Below are 21,090 nucleotides of genomic sequence, written 5' to 3' on the forward strand. Positions count from 1 at the left end.
AAAGAGCCGAACAGGACATGCTTCACGATGAATATCTAATGACTACCCTCTCAAAGCCGGAACTTAGGTCTGAAGACCCTATACACTGCGCCCGGCGCAGCCCGGTTACGCCATTTCCTTCCTATTAAGCCCCGCCTACTTCACCTCCCTAGCGAGAGCAAGCTTGACCGTCTAGAGGGCGCCAGGAACCCTGTGAGTCGAGTGACATCTCGCGATGTTTTTTCATATCTCGCGAGACTTCGTTTGCCTTGTCTTTTCCTCCTTCCAGCGCCCGGTTTTCCTTCCCCTCCCCCTCGCCACCGACGGAGTTCTTCCTTTAGAGACCGGGTTGCCCTGTTGTCGTCGCGAAGATTTTTTCCTACTGCCACTGCCTCTGCCGCCACCGCCGCCACTGGGCTCATTTCCCCGACCCCTTCCCGCCGCCCCATCCCCAACCCCACACAAGGTAACAAATCCTGTGAGGGAGCGTCAGGCCTCGCCGGGCCTTGGTCCCCCCAGAGTTGGAGCAGAGGCCCGAGACCGAGGAGTCAGCCTCACAGGAGAGGTCTGGGCGTGGGCTGTCGGGTAGGAGCCCCAGCTCCTCTCCCACCTAGAGTTGATCGTGAGCGGCCCCGGCTTGCGTTGGGGCCTCTGTGCGAAAGGGCGAACACGGCCGTCGGGTGGGGTAGGGACGCCCGCGCGGTTCTGCAAAGCCTGGGACAGCCGATGTTTAGGTTTCCAGGCCTGAAACCATCGACAAAGTTGTGGCGGGCTTAAAGGTGTTGGGTGACTGGCACAAGAGCTGCCTGGCTTGCTTTAACCCTTTAGAGTCCTTTCAGATTCCAGGCTTTCGCTGGACGGGAATTTAAGAAAGCCCCATACGATTGCTTACAAATCATCAAGGAAGGGTTCATTCATATCTTGTTTGCTGGAGAATGTACGAGCTACGTTTGGCAAATGGCAACGTTTCTGGGAATGCCTACATGCGAGAGTATTTTTGTTTTTGTTTTGAGGCGCTGGGGATCGAACCTAGGGCCTTGTGCATGCTCTAGCGCTGAGCTGCATCCTCAGCCCAGCGGAATATTTGTGTTGCTACTTAAGAAAATGAATCGACAACTGCATATTTAAGTTGATTGAGTGAAAGATTTTTATTCTGGAGAAGAACTTTTACATACATGCTTAATTGATTTGTTCAAGTAAAGAGAGTTATTTGTGTAGATAACTGGGAATCAGTTTTATTTCGCCGTGGTTGTATTCTTTTATGCTTAAGGATATGATAATAACCTTAATTATTGAGCTGGTCACAGTGCTTTCCTATAATAAGAGTTAAGAAAAATAAAGAAGTTTTTCTTCTTATCCCATGCTTTTTCAACCTTTTTAAATGGAATTGGACTGACATGTTCTGTAATCTTCAGAATGTTACCTTGAAGTTTGTGATTTAGCTCAAGTCTAAAGTAAGAGTAAAAATAATGGTGATAAATATAAGCTGCAAGAGTACTTTGGATTAAAACTGGTTGATTCAGGCAGTTTAAGGAAATATTTTTTGTGCTTTGATATTTGACTTAGGTTTCATGGTCTTAACCTCTTTATTTTCCCCAGATGTCAGAGGATCTAGCAAAACAGCTGGCAAGCTACAAAGCTCAACTCCAGCAAGTAGAAGCTGCATTATCTGGAAATGGAGAAAATGAAGATTTGCTAAAATTGAAGAAAGATTTACAAGTAAGTACGAGTGAACAATTGTAGTTAACATTGCTTGAAAAAAATTTCTGTGGCTTTCAATTGATCTATTTTTTTAGAATCCATAGGTACTCAAAACACCCTTGGAGCAGGTTCCCCTCCTATGTGTGTACACATATGTGTAGGCACTGAGGCTTGTAGAGAAATATGGTTACTTCCTCAATTTATATGCATCAAAAAGAATAAACATTGTTTTTAATTAGGTAAATCTTGTGTGCTCATAGGATTTCTTAAAAATTAGTTGATTTTGAAAGTGTCAGACTTTCAACAGAAGAAACTTTACAAAGGAATTTGCTTTTATTTTTCAAGTTTTGGCAAAGAAAGGTAACTTAAGATTTAAAAAAAAGAAAATATAATCAGATTAAAATTTTTTTTAGTGATATAATATTGAGAGTGAAACATTTAATAGCTTTTTATTTCATTGCTAGTGGGTTACACCTTATATTAAAAACACATCAAGATATCCCAAAGAGATACATGTTTTTGGTATTAATGTTAGTTAGGTGTTTGAACTTAAGACTAGGTTTTATAGTGTAGTTTTGACCTTTGTCAAGTTGAGTTCTTAATTTATTATGGGATAGTTAAGTAAGTATAACATTTTTAAACCTGCAGTGGGTTTCAAGACAAACATAAAAGCATGATAGTAAATACTTGTTGTTTCTCAGGACACCAGGTTAAGAAAAGTACCATATGTAATTTGTAAATACTAGTATTATAACTTTTCATCTTAAGAACTTCCTTAAAATTCTGAACCTGATTTTTTAAAGTTTTCAGGGGGTTTTGATTAGATGATCTCTATACTGGTTCTATATCTTGTCTAATTAATCTGTCCCTTTATCATCCTGTTACCCACTAAATCTTAAATTTTAGGGATTTTATAACTGAAAACGAGTGAAACTTTTCTGAATTGGGGTCTAGGTTTTAGATTCTGAAAGAGGTTATCCAGGCATAAAATGAATGAATATTTTCAAATTTAGTTCTAGATTTAGGATAAACTTACAAGTGTATGTTGTTTTAAAAAATATAGAAAATATCTGGAATAATTTCAGTTCAAACAGAATCCTTCATAGAAGCCAGGCGTGTGGATTGTAGGGCCTACTTCAAGGCCCTTATGTAAAAATAACCTGGTGGTTTGCTCCTGTCCATTTAGTGAATTACTCACATGTTCTGTGAGTATGCATTGCAGATATAACAAAAGCAAACTGACCTCTTTTCGACTTCAAGTATTTTTTTTTTTTTCCTTGCCTCAAAGAGATGCTCAGTCTACTTTACCAACTTAAAAGCAGTCCTTTTTTCTTTGAAGAAAAGAAAACATTGTGTGCAGTGTTGTATTGTACCCTGCTTCCTGGGCAATGGGAGGAAAGATGTGGAACTGGTGGAAGGGGAATTGGGAGTGGAGTTTAAAACAGGATTATTATCAGGTCTTTTTAATATTTCTAGAGTAAATTATCTTTTAGACTATGGGCACAAATGTCTTAATATGACACAGTTTATAGAAGTTGATACTGTAGGGAGAAACCACTATAGTAGATATTGTAGTGAGTACATAAAAGACTTATCTAGGGTTCGGTTAATGACTTGGGAATTGTTTTTCTATAAAATATCCTCTTTTTTATGCTGACCTGGTGGTGCTATAGGCCTGTAGTTTGATCTACTCAGAAAGCTGAAGCAGGAGAATCTCTTGAGCCCAGTAGTTTGAGGGCATTCTGGGAAACATTGAAAGGCCCTTTCTCAAAAACAAAAAGACAATAAAAATATTGTGTAACTATTTAGAACAGCACTGTCCAGTAGACCTTTCTGTGATCGTGGAAATATTCTGTGTTTGATATTCAGTACCATAGCCACTGGACACATATGGCTATTAAATATTTGAAATACAGCTAGGGTAATTGAGGGGCTGAATTTTTAATTTTACTCAATTAAATGACTACATATGGAATGGCACAGATTTAGAAGTTTAAGTGCTAATCCTTCAGATAGTGATAAATCAGAATGTTTTAACTAACCAGTCTTGATGAGTTACTTTTTTTATTCTCATGATGAGTAAAAAATTTGATTTTGATTATTAGATAGAGGCCTGTTTTGAACTGAAACTACTCAAAGATGGAAAGCATCTTTTAATATTTAGATAAAATTCTGAATGGTGTGTGGATATATGTTTCCACCTAGTAGTTGTTGTCTTCTTTGAGACTATAGTTATAGCTTCTGTTCTGCAATGTTTTTTCCCCCTTTTCTGCTTTCTGCAATGTATCTTGTGTCATTAGCATTCAATACTGCTTATCATCTTTAATGAAAAGCTTGTTTAGATTGATTATTAAGACTCTGGCTTTATCATTTTCATGTTTTTGGATCATCATATGTTTTTAATTTCTTGTGTTCTTATGGAATCATATCCTGATTCTTAATTTATTTGCCCTTTGATTTATGATAAAACATTCTTTCTGAACTTTTTTCAGTGACATATTTTTCCAATAAGGTTTCCATATTTATCTCTTTTATTGTCTTTCATAGTGTAGTTATTCAGCAGGCAGCAAATTAATCTACTGAAGTTCTTTCAGCCTTTCTTTTCACTTAAAAGATAAAATAGGTATATTAAAATTCAGGCTAGCCAGCTGATTAAGCTCCCCAGGCAGTGTATGATAATCACAAAAATAGTCAATTTATTAGGCTGTTTTGCTGAATAAACTGGTTCTAAAGGAGGCAGGGGTCAAGTCACTTGTCTCATATATTACAGTGGCTCTCTGCATCCCCGAAACGCCTTCCTTCAGTAAGCAGAGTGCTTGAGTGCACCCCCTTTGACCTGCTGATATGTAGATCACAACACCTGATGCTTCCTGGAATTGCCGATTACTGTAACTGTTGCCCATCTGTCATTGAAGGAGCAGTTTCAAAACTTGGGGGAGGAAAAGTAATTAATGGTATGTACCTTCAAGAACCCCCTCATACGTAAAATAGTTTTCTGATACTTTCGTCCATATGCACATGTGAAGAAAACAAAAAATTAGAAAGCTCTTCATAGTTTGTTGGGAAGTATATATAAAACCATGGCAAAGTCAGTTACAGGACATTAGGGGTAAATGCTCTGGATTTTGTTTTTGTTGAAAAGGGGTCATTTCAGAGCAAACCTCTGAACATGCACAGCTTTTTAGGACCATTTTCTTTAAAAATATCTTTTCTTATGAGTATAGTGGGAAAATGTTCTGTCTGAAAAGATAATAGAGTTCTAACTATGAGATATACAAATGAAAAATTTGTGTTTGAGCTTCAATGGTTAAACCATCCATAGGAGGATGTGGAAGTATTTAATGATAGAAGTATTATAGGCTCTTGAGTCAGGTTTATTGGATTATATCCTTGGCTTTAAAAGGGGTTAACTAAAAACAAGACTGGGTAATTTACTCTCTTCTGTGTACTACTTTATGTGGAACTTCTTTGCTTTATTTGCAAAGGACTGTCTAATTAAAAAGTATTCAAGAGGCTGGGGTTATGGCTCAGTGGCAGAGCACTTGCCTGGCATGTGTGAAGCACTGGGTTTGATCTCAGCATCACATAAAAATAAATAAAATAAAGATAATGTGTCCATCTACAAGTAGGTGGGGAGAAAGGTGTTTGAGGACTGGTGCTATAGCTCAATGGTAGAGTACTTACCTAGTATGCACAAGACCTCCAGTACCACCAAAAAACGTCATGTCCTATCTTTAGGGACTATGCAAAAGGAAAAAAAAAAAGTGTTCAAATAACTATTGGCAGCTAATAAAACTTAGAGGTGCTACTGTACTAAATCTATAACTTAAATCTGACTCTTCTAGTTCTTTAATCCACAAAATCAGCCTTTCTCCAAAGGCTTACTATTTCTTTTTTTTTTAGACCCAAATATTAGGTTTTCAAAAGTAGCCAGTAAGTTTTAAAAACTTTAGGAAAGAGCTAATATTTAACTGTCTTGGCTACTGAACCAGAATTACTATTACAAAAACTCAAAGAGTGTGCCAGAAGAAACTAAGTAGAGTTAATTTTGCCAGTTTTTCTCCCCCAAACACACAGAATGTTTTAAATAAAATAATGTGGAGGAATAGGTATGCAGTATGTTAAAACAAATCAGATAAAATGGTACAGACCTTGGATTTTCATTAGAGTAAAAATTCAGTAGACAGCAGAATCTATAAATTTGTGCTGTTTCTCATGTTTTGGAACCATCCCTAACATACCTTTGAAGGAAACCAATAAATGTGAACCTGAATTAGAAAATTATTAGCCACACAGAGGCATTGCCTGCCTGTGTTAGTTTTTTTTTTTCCCCTTTTAAATTAAGCTGTGCTGGTGTGATTAATAAATATCAAGGTATATTTAAATTAACTTCATGTGTGCTTATTACTCAGTTGACGTGAGATTTATAATAAATGAATAGGAAGACTACTGGTTTCTTTTACATATGCCTACAGTGTTTTAGCAGAAATATGTGGAAGTAGGAATATTTTTGTTCACAAATAAGGCTGCTTCAAGTGTTTTGGGAATGGGGGGGTATTGACTAGACAGGTAATAAAACTGCTAAGTAATACCTAGAAGACAGAACAGTTGCATGAAGTATACATGATAAAAGTAAAAGGGACCTCAAATCTTAATTCAATCCCTTATACTGTATTTCTCATCTTTAGAGAGATTTATTTACTAATAAGCACTTTGAAATAATGCATGGCATAAGCTCAAGTCTATTTTATTTTTATTAGTATTTATGATTAAGATGAAGATATGTTAGGCTTAAATCACAGCTTCACTACTTATGTAAAATATTATCTCAGTTTCAACATGGAGTAAATCTCAATATTTCTTAGTGTTATAAACTATATCAGCTCTCAAACCACATAGCATTTATTATCGAAAACTAAGAAAGTAATTGATAATATGAATTATAAAATTAATGTTATGATTTTGTCATCCTTTTTTAGGAAGTTATAGAACTAACCAAAGATCTCCTGTCAACTCAACCATCAGAAACTCTTGCAAGTTCAGATAGTTTTGCTTCTGCTCAGCCTACTCATTCATGGAAAGTTGGAGACAAGTGTATGGCAATCTGGAGTGAAGATGGACAGTAAGTGTAGAAAAAAAAAAACCCTCTAACTGTAACATGCAATAATAAAATACAATGGTAAGATTTTTTATTCAGTTTGAACTACCCTATTTTAATTTTTCCATATAGGCAATGTGATTTTCAGAGCCAATTTTTGGGTGGTTGCCATTAATGAAGTTTAGGTTTAGCTTTAGATTAAGTTTGAGGGAGAAGAATGGTTTACATCCCAGAAGAGAGAAAAATGAATAGTTATTCTCCAAAATAATCTAAATTATTTCCTCCTTAAGTTGAAAACTGAGCAAATGGTAGATTACCTCAGATTTCTGTGAAGTGCATACACTGAAATCACTCCTGTAAGAATTTATTTCTTTCTCAGAGAGTTGAACTAAAGCATATTGAATAGATATATGTTTAAGAGACTTTCTTGGCAATATTTTGATTGGGGCTTCTTTTTTAATACCAGATGCATAACTCCAACCACTCTTGAATTTTTGTCAAAAGGGCCATTTAACTTCAGAAGTTTCATTTTAATCACATATAATAATTGAATCTCTGCAGTATAAGTCTTGTAGGCTGAGTACTAAATCTTTACTCACCTGCTTACAGCCATGATATCTTTACAGGTGTTACGAAGCGGAGATCGAGGAGATAGATGAAGAAAATGGCACCGCTGCAATTACCTTTGCTGGTTATGGCAATGCTGAAGTGACTCCACTGTTGAACCTGAAGCCTGTAGAAGAAGGAAGGAAGGCAAAGGAGGACAGTGGGAATAAACCCATGTCAAAGTAAGTAACTTTGGTATTTTAGATGTTCCCCATTTGGGTACTTGAGGTAATCTGCAAATGGAAGCTATATGTAGCCTAAATTGGGGTGAGGAAGTTAGAATACTATTATTGTTCTAAAGATGAGTGACACAGGCTCAACATGGTCTGTTATGTGTATGCCTAAGTGAAGACATATTGGTTCCCTCTTGGGCATTCCAGATTAGGAGGATACCGTACTGTACTGAGGACATCTTCCTACTATATTTTTTATAAGCCAGGAGCTGAGGCTGTATCACAATGAAGACCAACTTAGGCTTCCTCTGAGTATACCGAGTTTATATCCAAAGAGAACACTTAATCAAAGAAGCACTTTAATAATAAAGTGAAGATATTAGGAAGGGATAGAACACACTTACGAAGGGAACAAAGATAAAGTATTGGCACTACAGTTATCAGGGCAGTTTTCTTAAGGAAACTGCCCTGAAGTAGAGGTAACAGAAAGATACCTGTGGTAAAAACTTGGGACTAGAAGGTGGGGTTTTCAAATTTTTAAGTTACAACATAAGTATATTTGGAAAAATTCTGTCACTTGTTAAAATAACACATAAACATCCCCAGTAAGAAAAATCAGATTGTAAAACTCTGTATAATCTCTGGTTTTAGTTTTTTGGCTTCTGTGTACAAAGCCATACTTGGCTTCATGGTGGCAATTATATAGTATGGGGATCTAGATTTTATTGCCTCTCTTAAAAGATTTTTTTCTTCATCCTTCATTTGGTTGGTTTTAACAAGAGTGCATATTATTGATAGTTTTAAGCTCTAATCCTATTTAGAATCCTGTGTAGGATTTTTGAACACCGCCCCCCCTCGGTGTTTTTGCTTTTTGTTTTTTTTTTTAACAATTGTTAGCTGTGAGGGTGGGGTTGTATTTCGGTGGTAGAGCACTTGCCTAGCACACATGAGGCACTGGGTTCAATCCTCAGCACCACATAGAAATAAATTTTAAAAAATAAAGGTGTCCACCTACAATTTAAAAAAAAAAAAACTGATTTCCCTTGTGCTGCTGCATTCTTCTAGGTGAAATAGTTTTATATGTATTCAGTCCATTCTTACACTTTTTCAAATGCTCTGCATTATACTTCTATGTCTATTTGGGAATTGATTTTTAGGCAGCTAATTATTTGAAATTTAACATGTTTCTAAAACACAAATGATAGAAGCTATATAAAAGTGAAATAAAAAGTGCCAGGCTTGTGGTACACATCTATAATCCTGGTAAGTTGAAAGCTAAGGTAGGAGGCAAGTTTGAGGCCAGCCTTACCAACTTAGCAAGACCCTGCTTCAAAAAATAAAAAGGGGCTTGGAATGGGTCTCAGTTGTTAAACATCCCCTGGATTAATCCCCAGTACCCCCCAAAAAAGGTCAAATATATAGTTAAGTGCATGTATGAATACAGCATAATGAATACCACTATTATATATAATGATATTTCACCAGTAAAAAATACTTTTTTAAAAGGCTTAGCTGAAATATTTGATTTATATTTGTGAGAGATTACGTATGAAAGCTTTTAAGGATACTTTTTTTAAAAAAAACAAAAACAATTTGTATACTATTGCCAGGTGATTGGCATTGATTTTAATGATTCAGTGCTTTTATTCATGGAGAGAAGTATGTGTAAGTTTATTGGATTTTTTTTTGTGTGTGTGTGGGTCTAAGGTTCACAAGGAGGTCATCTTTTAAATCTTAATAGTTGACATTTAGCTGTTTTTACCACACAGAAAGGAAATGATTGCCCAGCAGCGTGAATACAAAAAGAAGAAAGCTTTGAAAAAAGCACAGAGAATAAAAGAACTTGAACAGGAAAGAGAGGACCAGAAGGTGAAATGGCAACAATTCAACAACAGAGCCTATTCTAAAAACAAAAAAGGCCAGGTTGGTAAATCTATTCACCACACTTTGCAAATCTGAAAAATGCAATTGTCACTAAAATGTTTAAAATGAAAAAGGAGGTACATAGATTTTTGAAACTTATGATAAATCAGTTATAATCAAAATCATTGCCATTCCTCAATTTTGCTTTTTGAAAAATATCTCTTATTAGCCACTGTCTCTACAATAAAAACATTATTCATGAGAGTTTATGTTAGGAATGACAAATTTGAAAAATTATTTGCTGCTTTACATACCACTTAGGGACAGTGTGCTGAACTCTGCTTTATAAACATGTCTTTATGTGCATTGCTGTTAGATCTTATTTTAAAAGCTTTTAAGTTCTGTTGGTTAACGTTCTGAGTGTTAGGTAAAAGATAATCATAACATCCATGGAAGTTCACAGTCAGGATAACCTGGCTATAGTACACATCTTTGTTTTTTGTTTAGTCACCTCCATTGGTAGACATGATTTCTGGAAAATAGTACTTCCTTTTCATAAAGATGTTCATTTTATGACTTAACAAAGGGCAAGGGATTTCATAATTTAGATATCCAATAGACACTGCTGTAAACTTCAATATAGTCAGAGTTGTAGTTATGCTAGAACTGAAGACTCATATTATAAATTAGGGTTGGATTTAAGATTGCAAACTATAATCTGGAGACAGGTAATGCCCAAGTGTTATAAGGGCTTGTAGTGTGTAGTGATAATTTCCACATGTTATAAATTAGAATAAATGGCTTCTGTTTAGTGAATTTTGACACTAGCAAACAAAAACAATGAGCTTTTCTTTTTTAAAATATTGAAGCTAGACTGTTTTAATATTAAAGTTTAAAATTTACTTTTTTCCCAAAACTAATCAGAAATGGTTTCTGTTCTTTCCCTTAGGTAAAGAGGAGTATTTTTGCTTCACCTGAGAGTGTTACTGGCAAAGTTGGAGTAGGAACTTGTGGAATTGCTGATAAACCTATGACACAGTATCAAGATACCTCTAAATATAATGTCAGGCATTTGATGCCTCAATAATCAGAAAAACTGTTGGATTTCATCTCTGCAGGGCTTTACATTTACCTTTTTATTCTTATATTTTTCTAAAGGTAAATTATTTGTTAGATGAGTAAGGAAGATACCATTGTTGTCATTGTTTGACTTCAATAGAATGAAACTTGAAGAAATTGCATTTGATAATTGCTATTCATTTAACTTTTCATTTATACTACCACAGTTCCCTCAGAGTTTGTTGATAAGGCAACTTTTCTAGATAGATGCTGCTTAAATCAGCACTTAAAATGAATTGTTGATCTTCCTAATATCAGGCCTCCCACTTGATGGTGTAAACTTTTTGTAAGTCATAATTTTAATTTTCAAACACTTTGAACTTGACACATATTCTAGAAATTCATTTGGAACATCAAGACAAAACACCAACTTGCTAAGGAGATCTTTTTGGGTTTTTCCCCCTTTGTCTTCAACTTTAAAACTGAGCTCTTAACCAGACAAGCCAAAATATGGGTTAATTTGTAAATGGTAAAGTTTGTTTGAGGTTTTTTTTCCTTAAATAAGTTGTTTTCTAAGCCTGTACGCCATCTCTTCAAAATTGATCTAGATTTTACTTTTATTCACTGAGTTAGTTTTATGTAAGAAACCATGTTAGGATGAGCTACCTTTCTAAGGTGTTTTTTGTTTGGTGTTTTGTGGTTTTGTATGTTTGCTTTTTCCTTTGTCAGTTTTTCACATATGGTTAGTGGTACCATTTTTGGATGTGTAATGTTTATATGGGAAAACAAAAAGCTGATGTATAGCCCTGTATACAGTGTAGATACTATTTTTGTAAAAAACCAAGGCTAAATTAATGAACAAGAGTACTGAATGTTTCATCATTAAAATTTCTTGTATTTCTTGTGCATTAATCTGACCATAATTTCCCTGTATATTATGTTCATGTAGCTGAGTTTTTAATTTTTATTAACTAGATCAAGTTGCCAGCATTTGTTGGTGTGACATCAGTTATCCTGAGTTGAGTTAAAGCCAAATACATGCATAGAAAAGGGTCTTCCTATTAATGGGAGATGATTTTTAGAATGTGTGTTAATTTCAGTTTTGTATGTTTAACTTTTATTAAATAAAGTGTTTTTAAAATCTCCAGGGTGTGTTAACAAGAAGATGAAGTCTTTAGCTTTGACATGGTGATTAAGCCTCAATCTTGCACACAGAATTGCCACTAAAAAGAATTTTGATTATGGGATAAAGGTTTCAGTAAATCCTTAAGTATTCCTTCCATTAGACATTAAGAGTTGGATACTAAGGATTGCCTAGTTTTATTTTATTGGCTTGTGCTATGAATGGGGTATTCACAAATTTTTGCACAAGGGGAAAAATTGAAGTTTTTATTTCACAAATTTTAATTTCATTAGTAAATTGAGACTTTTAGGATGGCGGTAAGAAGTAGCATTCTTTTCCTTCCTCCAGACCCCAAAACAGGCATAGAGAAAAGGCTACTTAAACCTGAAAACTTAGAAATAAAAAATTTTGAAGTATACTATTATTCATCTTTTACCATTGTAACAAACATCTTTTAAATTTTTATTAGAGATTATTCAATCTTAAGATTGAGATTCAGTAGCTGCATGATTTTCCCATTGTAAAAACATCTTAAGAGCATAACTAAATAACCAGTAGTAGCCTTAAAAGATAACAAGATAATTATTTGAATGAAAATGTACTGGCAAGAAATTTGCTGTAATTATGTGACCCCAGTTATGTTTTTTATTGAGATTATCTTGTTATGTTTGTTGGGATAGTAGTTCACTTGGTGTTTGTACAGACAATACTATTGGAACTGAGACTTATTCCTCCTTTAACCCTAAAGACCTTCCTTTCTGCATATGAATTTTCCTGGAAGGCTTTGCAATAGGATAGAGAAAAGGAATAAAAGTAACCATATCATAACAAGTATTTGTTTAGAAAATAGGAGCCATACAGAATAAGATCAGGACCTCTTGTGTCAAAGACCTGGATATGGCCCTTTGGAAAATCCTAGTGTCAGGAAGGAAGATGTTGGTGTCTCTGGACTAAACTGAAAGAACTTATGGGGAGATAATACCTGCCACAGTTCGATGCTGAAGTTGAGAAAATACTTAATGAGAAGCATGATAGCAATAGTATTTTACAAATGAAAACATAAACTCTGTGTATTCTAGAATTAAATAGGAATCTTATCCTTATAGAGCTTTGTTATAAATTTAAATGTAGAATTTCTCCTGTCAAGAAAGGAGACTTGAAGCTCTGAAATGTAAAAATACCCATTTATGACTCCTGAGTAGGAATGCCTGCATATATCTTCTCAGAGTTTGACATTTCACTTCAGTTACCATTTCAAGAAATGAATGATCTGAACACTCCAAAAGTTAATAACCCAAATTAATTTTAATAATTGTATAACTAATGCTATTAACATGTAGAAAGGTCAATAGGGCATATTGGAAGAGCAAGGATTCCTGACTCCCTATTTATTAGCTATTGTGTATAACTCCTCTGCCTTGTTTTTCTCCATAGAATGGATTTAATAATACCAGTTTCCCTAGGTTTTAAGAATTAATATATGTAAAGAGCTACAGTGTCTGGCATATGGTAAGCACTATAGAAGAATCTGTGGCAATAGTGAATATCTGATCTTTTTTCCCTTAATTTGAACAAGAGTTGTTCACATTACAATGGATAATAATACCCACTTGCTTATGATTTCTGGTCCCCAGACCCACAATTTTAATTTATTACTGAAATGTTACCAAATTGCCAAGAAACATATTAAATAAATCCTAGTAAAGGTTTAAAATTCTTCATATGAAGGCATGTTTCTTAGTGGGAAAGGGAGAAATTTATAATAAAAGTCACCCTTAATTCTTAAAGAGGAAATCTTGGGGTCTGGTTCCTATCCCAAACATTTCCAGGCCAAGGTATATGGTTTGACATCCACCATAGGGGATTCTGATGTGTTTCCTTTGCTGAGAACCATGTTTTTAGGTTAAATGTAAGAGAAGTTTGATTCTTGAAGAAAAATTCCATTTAGTGGCAGTTTATTTTAGTCTAGTTTTGAAAACTAGGCATCCAATGCAAAATACATTGATTATTCTAAAACTTCCATTTTTTTTAAACTTGTTTTTGTCATAGTGAAAGGTGGTATGTCTGTTTTTATATGATGTAGTTTTAATGCTGAGTATATCATTTATAAATAGCAAGGGAAAACATCAGGGGACAAAGGAAAATTTGATTTTTTTGTGATTGTGTGTGTGTAGATTATAATTTTATAGTTAAAATTAGACCTTTTATACGATGAAAAATAACATTTGTAAATTTAGCCAAAAATATATTTAAAGCTTTTAGCTAAATTGGATAATAACTGAAATACAAAAGAAGAGTATCTATTTAAGCCAGCAAGGTTTTGTATTTGTTAAAATCTTTAGAAGATTCAATAAATATCTGCTGAATTGTATTAAGTATTTGTATTATACTATGAAAGTCAGTATAAATAGCAGTTTATTAATTCGACAGTAAATATAAACATTCTTTATATCTAGGATTTTTGAGTTCCAAGTTAAAACAGAATTTTTACTGCAGTGGAGAGGAAGAGCATAGCAGGCAAAATAACAGGTAATTCTGTAGTTTTAAACACCAACCAAAAAAACCCCAATAATTGAATCCCCGTCATCCTGTATGATTTTTTTTAAAAGCATATCTATCTGTATAGATAAGTTCTTAAGAGGTTCAGAAACCAGTATTAAAAGAGATGGGACAGCTTAAGAATGTTTTGGATTGGGTTAGAATGAGTAGAAAAGATGACATAAGATGGAATTACATCTGTGTAGTTTTTCAGTTTTTTTCCCCTAACTTTTCAACTTATGTGTAAAGGTGGTTCTTTTGTGGCCTTTATACTTCATTAGTTGATTTTATGAAACCACTCAAGTCACGGAGATTTTTAAAATTGTCATTTGTTTCCCCAGTTAGTCTTTTTTTTTTTTTTTTTTTAAAGCAAAGCTAAAGGAGCCATTCTTAGGAGGAGGAAAAGTTTGAAGAGCTACTTTTTCAAGTTGGGCCCCCAAATCATGGTTATTAATTTGCTCTTTGATTTCCCTTTCTTGGTGAAACTGATGTGCTTTTGTTTTTTCCCTTTCAAGCCCTGTACTTACTTTAGCAAGATGCAGTGAATTTGTGACCCAAGAAAGAATTCAGGCTTGGAGAAAACTTGATTCCATATCCTGAGAAACTAGAGTTGAAGCCTGAGATCTACAGCTAGGCTAGTCTTTAATAGATGGTAATTGTCCAGTTGTTCATTGCTCAGAAGTAGCAGGAAGGAAGAGTAAGTATCCCTTTGGTTCTTTTGCCTGGAGTGTTTTTTTTTTTTTTTCCCCTCCAAAAGTGCTGTCAGGTTAGTTGACCTAGCTTTCAGAAAGTGTGATGCGTTACTAATTTAGAAACAACTGATCTCTTAAATTTATATCCTTTTAATACACATTTTAGAAGTACTTTATGGCTTTTGTTATATTTTTGCAATGCTATTCTTTGCCCTGGTGTGAACATCTAAAATAAATATCCCAATTATTGCCCTACCAAGAAAAACTTTTTAAGCATTCCCCATGGCAGGGAGCAAAAGAATTGAGGGACTAGAAACATTTCCAAAATTACAGTAGATTAATTGGGAGTATTTTAAGTGCATTTCATTTGAGTCATTTTTCACAATCATGACTTGGAAGAAATATAAAACAACCAAGAGTAGAATCCTCATCCAGTACATCTTTTTCAAACTACACTGTATTAAAGAATCAGACATAGTCCACGAGAAAAGCAGTTTCCTTCTATCTGGACCATGGGCCAAGAAGATAGCTACTGATTTTACTTGGCAAGGCCAGCACTAAATATTAACTAGGACACTCATTTTCACAGAGGTTTATAGTATGCAGTATGATGTTAGTCCATAAAGACCAGATAATCACTAAAAATTGATGACACATTAATCTTATAAAGCCTTTATTTAAGAAATTTTAAAAGATGATCAAAAGTCAAGCCAGGAATAAATGCCTATAGTTCTAGCTATTTGGGAGTCTGAGGCAGGAGGATCACTTGAGCTCACAAGATCCAGACCAGCTTGGGTAACATGGTGAAACACTATCTCAAAAGAAAAGTACTACTACCATGGAATTGTGTTAATAGTAGACACTGAGCAAGTTATTTTCAGGGATGGAAGTGTAGCTCAGTGATAGAGTGTATTCCTAGTACGCATGAGGCCTTAGGTTCAATCCCCAGCACCACAATTTTTTTGGGTACTTGGGATTGACCCCGGGGGTGTCTTACTATTAAGCTACAGCCTCTCAGACAGGGTCTCCATTGCTAAGGCTGGCCTTGAATTTGGCAATCTTACTGCCTCAGACTTCTGAGTCACTGGGATTATAGCCATGTGCCACCACACCTGAGCTAAAATTCAGTATTAAGGAAATTAGAAGATTGCATTCATCAGAAAAAGTAGAGAAGTATATATACCTCTTATGGATGGAGGTACTATTCACATGCATTTTAGGAGTAGGGTGATAAGCTGCATGTATAAGCGGAATCCTTATGTTTCAAGATGAAGATAGTATTTATAGCAACTTTTCAGGGAGGCAACAGGCTCTATGAAGAGACTGAATAACTTGCTCAGTGTCTACTAAATGTTATAATGGGATTAAATTTAATTAAAACCCTTGCTTTTCCCCCATTATGCTACATTTGGTAGGTGTGTTGGAATCTGACTTTGATTTGGGTTAAGAATATTTAGGTGGAAGGATAATAAAAAACAGGGGAAAAGCAGCTGTTTAGTCAAGCGAAGGAAAAAAGCTTCTCAAAATTCCTAAAAGGCTAAACAGTTTCTTTAGGAGACAGGAACCAGGAGGCAGTAAGGAGCTTGGCCTTAACAATTCTCATTGCCTTTTAAAACCCCTTCATGATTCTAAAAACAGCTATTGCCATTTTTCTAGTCCACATTGTCATGGGGACTAGAAAAAGCATTTTTTCTGTATTTTCATATCTATGCCAGTCTGACTCAATGACTTCATTAGAATCCTTTGGTAATATAAGGGTCACTCAACAAGCATTTTACTAAAAGATCCTAAATAAGATTAATGAGGGTTAAGGCATCAAATGGGAACATGGAGACTTTTCAGTTTGCATAATGCTATAGTCAAAGGGATTCTCTAAAATGTTTCAAAATCAGATGAGGATGACAACTGTTTGTGTGACCTACTTGAAGCAGTTACTGGGTACCTGCAGTTAGGTTATGTAAAAATAGATGTTTAAATTTTAGAACAGAAGAGTGATTAAATTTCAAATTGGTATTAATTCTGGACTTCTGACATAGTACCAATGTAAACATTTGGGAGACAGTTGTGACTACTCATCCATATTTTTGCCTTCATGGAGAAGGGTATTTGTTAGAAAATAATTCTGGTATTCTTTATTCAGTTTTTGTTTCTTGTGTTAACTTTTGTGTCTTCATTTGTCTTTTTAAAAATTAATACTTCTTCCTCATACAATCTATCCATATCCTCCACCCCCACAAAAGGAAAACCAACCAGGGAAAGAAGAGTTTAGGGGCAAGTGAAATATGTACTATAGGTTTGTACAGCCCATTATCCTGTACACATACAACAAAATGGCAGCCCCTCAAGTTTGCCTGAATGTTGTCCCAAATTCCAGCCCTATGCCAAAGATGCCAGTGAATGCCATGGGAATAACAAAAGTCATTGGCTTCCATTTACTTTCCATGGTAATTTTAGTACAATCTTAAACTCTCACTTGGGAAAGTCAAAAGTAAGCAAATATATAGAGCAATATCTTGACCTAGCCAGGAATAATTATAAATGAAACTAGAAACAGTTTACTTGGGCCACAGAAATGAATCTGTTTTGTCATGTTTTTCATTAATTCCCAGCACCTGAAATGTAGCAAGTCCTAGTACTGGGTTTTAAAGGCATGCAGTTTTCAAACACACATCTATTTCAAAGAGTTTCTTCCACTCAAACACAGCACAATCAAGGAAGACTTTTTTGAAGGAGGCACAGGGGGAGCACAAGAACAAGTGAGTATATATTATGTATATATGCTGAGGTCTTATGTATGACCCAGATGGTACACTCCATATAAAAGTTGTGAATGCTGTTTAAGTGCTACTCACAAAAGAATAGTCTAACATTAACACACAACTCAACTGCACTGCTAAATATGGTTGTCTTTATTTTCTTTTTCCTTGCCCAGCCCTATCTAAACATAAAATAAAACTACAGGACTGAAATTAACAACCCATTAAAATCAGCAATAAGTTATGAAAATCATAAAGCTTTTTTTTTTTAAGTAATTAAGGGTAGTTAAATTATTTAAAGTATACAAAGTCCAAACAGCTGGGGGTAAGGTCTCCAGGAAGGCTTCCCAGGGTAAGAGAGAGGACCAAAGGAAAACCTTGCAGTTTGAAAGACAAAGGGAACACATGACATCAAAGTGCAGGCTAGAAATTTCACTTCGAAGAAAATAACATTTCTGGAAACATTTATAAGAGCAACAATAGCACCTGCACAGGGGGATTGTGAAGAAGACTGCTTGTAGAAAATGGAAGCAAATCTTTACATTAAAATGAGACAAGTGCTGAACTTAACTATGTTAACTATGATAGTGTGTCTACTATGGATATCAGATGGTTAAAAGCTGGTAAAAGGTAATGATTCTAAAAGAAAACAAAAACAGCATTGACCTTTTTTCTACCTAGCCCAGACCTCATTCATTTTGTGCACTATAAAGAGTGAGGTGTGAGGTGTTTTATCATTATCAAATGCTGCATCAAAATAGATGATTTTTCCCATGTGTTTTTCCACTATAAAAGACATCTATGTTTACTTATGGACAAGCTTTAAAAAGATGTCATTTTGGTTTTCAACACATATAAACAGTTATCAAAATCTCAAATAAAAATGCTGCTGTGGCTCAGACCTTGGCCTGCTAATCTGCGTGCACAACTCTTCTGACCCATGCAGACACAGGCACATGGAGCTTTTTCCTTTTGGCTCCCCAATCCATACTCATAGGCCTTGTGTGATAGAGGCTGTCATGCATGGACTGCCCCCATGCAGCCCTTAGGCCTCGGGCTGTCGAGATGGCAGTTGGGTGCCCTAGTGCTAACAATGCAGGATAAGGTTAGCTTGTTTAGCATGGAATCCAACAGAAAGCTGAGCTGCATGATGATCCCTTTCAAAAGGCTTCATGGGAGTCTCTCCTTTTGTAGAGCATGAAATGAGTTTGGGTTTGTTTCATTTTTGTTTTAAAGAATTGATCATCCACAGGCTTCATGATAAACTGTCCGAGGCTGAGTTTTAATAGCTCCTTAGCTATCCAAGATTAATGCCTGATTATCTTTTCTTTACTACAGGTTTGATTTTTTTTTTCCCTAGGGCCATAAAGCTCAGGAATGGTTCATAATCCCATCTTTAAATGTGTCTACTCAACATAGTATGAGCAAACTAGAAAAAGAGGATGGAATCTCCAGTGTCCTCTGAAATCAATTAGATCAAATCAATATAATTTCACACAAGTTTTTTCATTGCCATTAGAAATTGTGATTTTTCCAATGTGAATATTCTGAATATATTTGTTCTGCTGGGGAGGCTCTACCCCACTTTTTGCTAAGTTATTTGCTTAAATACAGGTCTTCTGACCCTTTGTTCAAGTATAGTTTTGTTTAGCTTTATAGAGGAGACTGCATCATGAACCCAATTTAAGAGATTGTACTGAATTGGCCCAGTGAATATTTTGCCCTGCACTATTATGTCATGCTGGGTTCTAGGAAGTGAACGAAAGTTTGACACTGGCACTGGAGTAACCCTCATCACTCCCAATACTCTGCAGGCTGCTGTGGTCATCAATGTCACTGATGCTGGTGGTACTTATATTGTCCACTTCTCCATGGGAGAACTCTGTGCTTTCAACATCCACTTCAATCTCCTCTGCCAAAGGGGAAAAGAAAAAAGAAAAACATTAATAATCTACTCTATGTGCACCTTCAAAAATTAAAAGGCATGAGGAAAAGTGGCATAAAATAAAAGTTATACAACTAGTTTTTTATCAGTGAGCTCTGGAGAACAGAGAAACTGAAGATCAAAGAAATACTTTCTGTACAGGAGAATCTCTGGTATACAATGGTGGTCTTAATTTGGGCAGCAAGTTTACTAAAACCCTGTTGACGCCAGTCAGTCTGGACCTCCCACCAATCTGGGAATTATTAATTAATATTAAAAGATCCCAACCCAAGTGGTTTAACAACATCTGTCTTACATTAAACCAAAAACTAATTCTCAGTGTTGTTTACTAATCAAGGTTGACTAGCAGAGGGGGAGCACAAACCTAAAAACAGACTAGGGGCTGAAGGTATAGCTCAGTGGTAAAGCACTTGCCTAGCATGCACAAAGCCTGATTCCAATACTGGAAGGAAAAGAAAATAGCAAACTAGAAAATCTACTCATTCAAGCCTTTGGGGATACCATTCTACAGATAGTTCTACAGACTTCAAAGGTTCATAGTGAAGATATTTTGCTATTTAGTAGTTAAAATAAGCCATTTGTTATAAAGTAGATTTTTGAGGGATTTGTCTTTAATTTTCTTGCACCAAATACAGTTTGAAGTTCCCGCCTCCTCCCTTGTCTTTTCGGTTTGTTAGGGATGAAACCCATAGTCTTGTACATGGTAAGTGGTCTGCCACTGAGTTACATTCTCAGCCCCAAATATAGCTTGAAATAAAGACCTGAAGCTTAAAATAAGTCTCTGAATTATAGTGAGATCTATAGGATTACAGGAAAGGCATTTTGAGTGGTGGTATTTAACTTCAAAACCCAAACAAACCCTTAAACACGTATATGATGTCTATATAGACCTTGTCAAATACTACATATACTATCACCAATACATTATAACAACAATACACAGTTTAAAAATAAAAGTTAAAAATTGTTTTATCCAATAAGGGCTAGAATAAAAATAGGATTTTCCATTCCTCTATGACAAACTCTAAATATGTGTTTCACATTTGAATTAGATGAAACAAGAATGACAGAATGTTGACAGCTATTATAACTGAATGATGAGTACATGAGAGTTAATCTATTTTCTCTATTTTTGAATATTTTGGAAATTTCCTTAAAAAGGGCAAAACAAAAAAAAAGACTTTAAAACTTAGTGTCACTTGTATAATATTTTAGAATGTTTAAGATCTCATTAATTCTGTTTTTTCAAATTTAAGGCTCAAAATCATCAAGGTTCACCTCAGGATTTTCTATTATGGTATAAGGCCTGAGCTATAAAGTTCAGACTGTTTCTTTTTGGCTGACTTCTTTTCTATAATTCTGCCAAAGACAAATGTTTGAGGACAGGCAGAAAGAGTAATGAAGGGTGTGGTACTTTAAAATATACATTAAGAAATTAATATCACCAGTAATAAAACATAATTCAGTATTTTTTCTGAAACAATGAAATGAAGGGCACAACGTCACTTAAGTGATATTTCTTGCCCCAATTCAATAATTTTAAAACTTCAGACAAAC

At 35.1% G+C, this 21,090-nt stretch overlaps 2 protein-coding genes across 8 annotated transcripts in view; one reads left to right on the forward strand and one right to left on the reverse strand.

Annotated features, from left to right (window-relative positions):
- Positions 1 to 210: 210 nt before the first annotated feature.
- Smndc1 (survival motor neuron domain containing 1) lies at positions 211 to 17,985 on the forward strand. Of its 4 annotated transcripts, XR_013439570.1 has the most exons (7): positions 211 to 445; positions 1,579 to 1,698; positions 6,660 to 6,802; positions 7,405 to 7,566; positions 9,327 to 9,480; positions 14,059 to 14,131; positions 14,656 to 17,985. XR_013439570.1 is itself a non-coding variant. In XM_078051477.1 (6 exons), the coding sequence occupies exons 1-6, from the start codon at positions 215 to 217 to the stop codon at positions 14,065 to 14,067; spliced, it is 819 nt and encodes a 272-aa protein (XP_077907603.1). In that variant the 5' UTR covers positions 211 to 214; the 3' UTR covers positions 14,068 to 17,985. The 4 variants fall into 4 exon arrangements, 3 of the variants coding, with proteins under 3 accessions (XP_077907603.1, XP_005320723.4, XP_040129204.1); XM_078051477.1 differs by having other exon boundaries at positions 14,059 to 17,985; XM_005320666.4 differs by lacking the exons at positions 14,059 to 14,131; positions 14,656 to 17,985 and adding an exon at positions 10,370 to 11,387 and having other exon boundaries at positions 215 to 445.
- The window catches only part of Mxi1 (MAX interactor 1, dimerization protein), a 72,800-nt gene continuing 69,428 nt past the window's right edge, over positions 17,719 to 21,090 (reverse strand). For all 4 annotated transcript variants that reach the window (XM_040273271.2, XM_013356575.4, XM_078051240.1 and 1 more), the window contains exon 6: positions 17,719 to 19,500. In XM_040273271.2, the coding sequence (XP_040129205.2) occupies positions 19,337 to 19,500 (164 nt within the window). In that variant the 3' untranslated portion in view covers positions 17,719 to 19,336. The remainder of the gene's footprint in view (positions 19,501 to 21,090) is intronic.

This window comes from Ictidomys tridecemlineatus, chromosome 1 (genome assembly GCF_052094955.1).
Source record: "Ictidomys tridecemlineatus isolate mIctTri1 chromosome 1, mIctTri1.hap1, whole genome shotgun sequence".
NCBI classification, from domain to species: domain Eukaryota; kingdom Metazoa; phylum Chordata; class Mammalia; order Rodentia; family Sciuridae; genus Ictidomys; species Ictidomys tridecemlineatus.

Excerpts from the sequence above, each read along its gene's own strand:
- Smndc1 (XM_005320666.4), top strand. The coding sequence starts at position 215 with ATGTTTTTTCATATCTCGCGAGACTTCGTTTGCCTTGTCTTTTCCTCC. Across the intron at positions 1,699-6,659 it reads AATTGAAGAAAGATTTACAA|GAAGTTATAGAACTAACCAA; the intron begins GTAAGTACGAGT and ends ATCCTTTTTTAG. Across the intron at positions 6,803-7,404 it reads ATCTGGAGTGAAGATGGACA|GTGTTACGAAGCGGAGATCG; the intron begins GTAAGTGTAGAA and ends ATATCTTTACAG.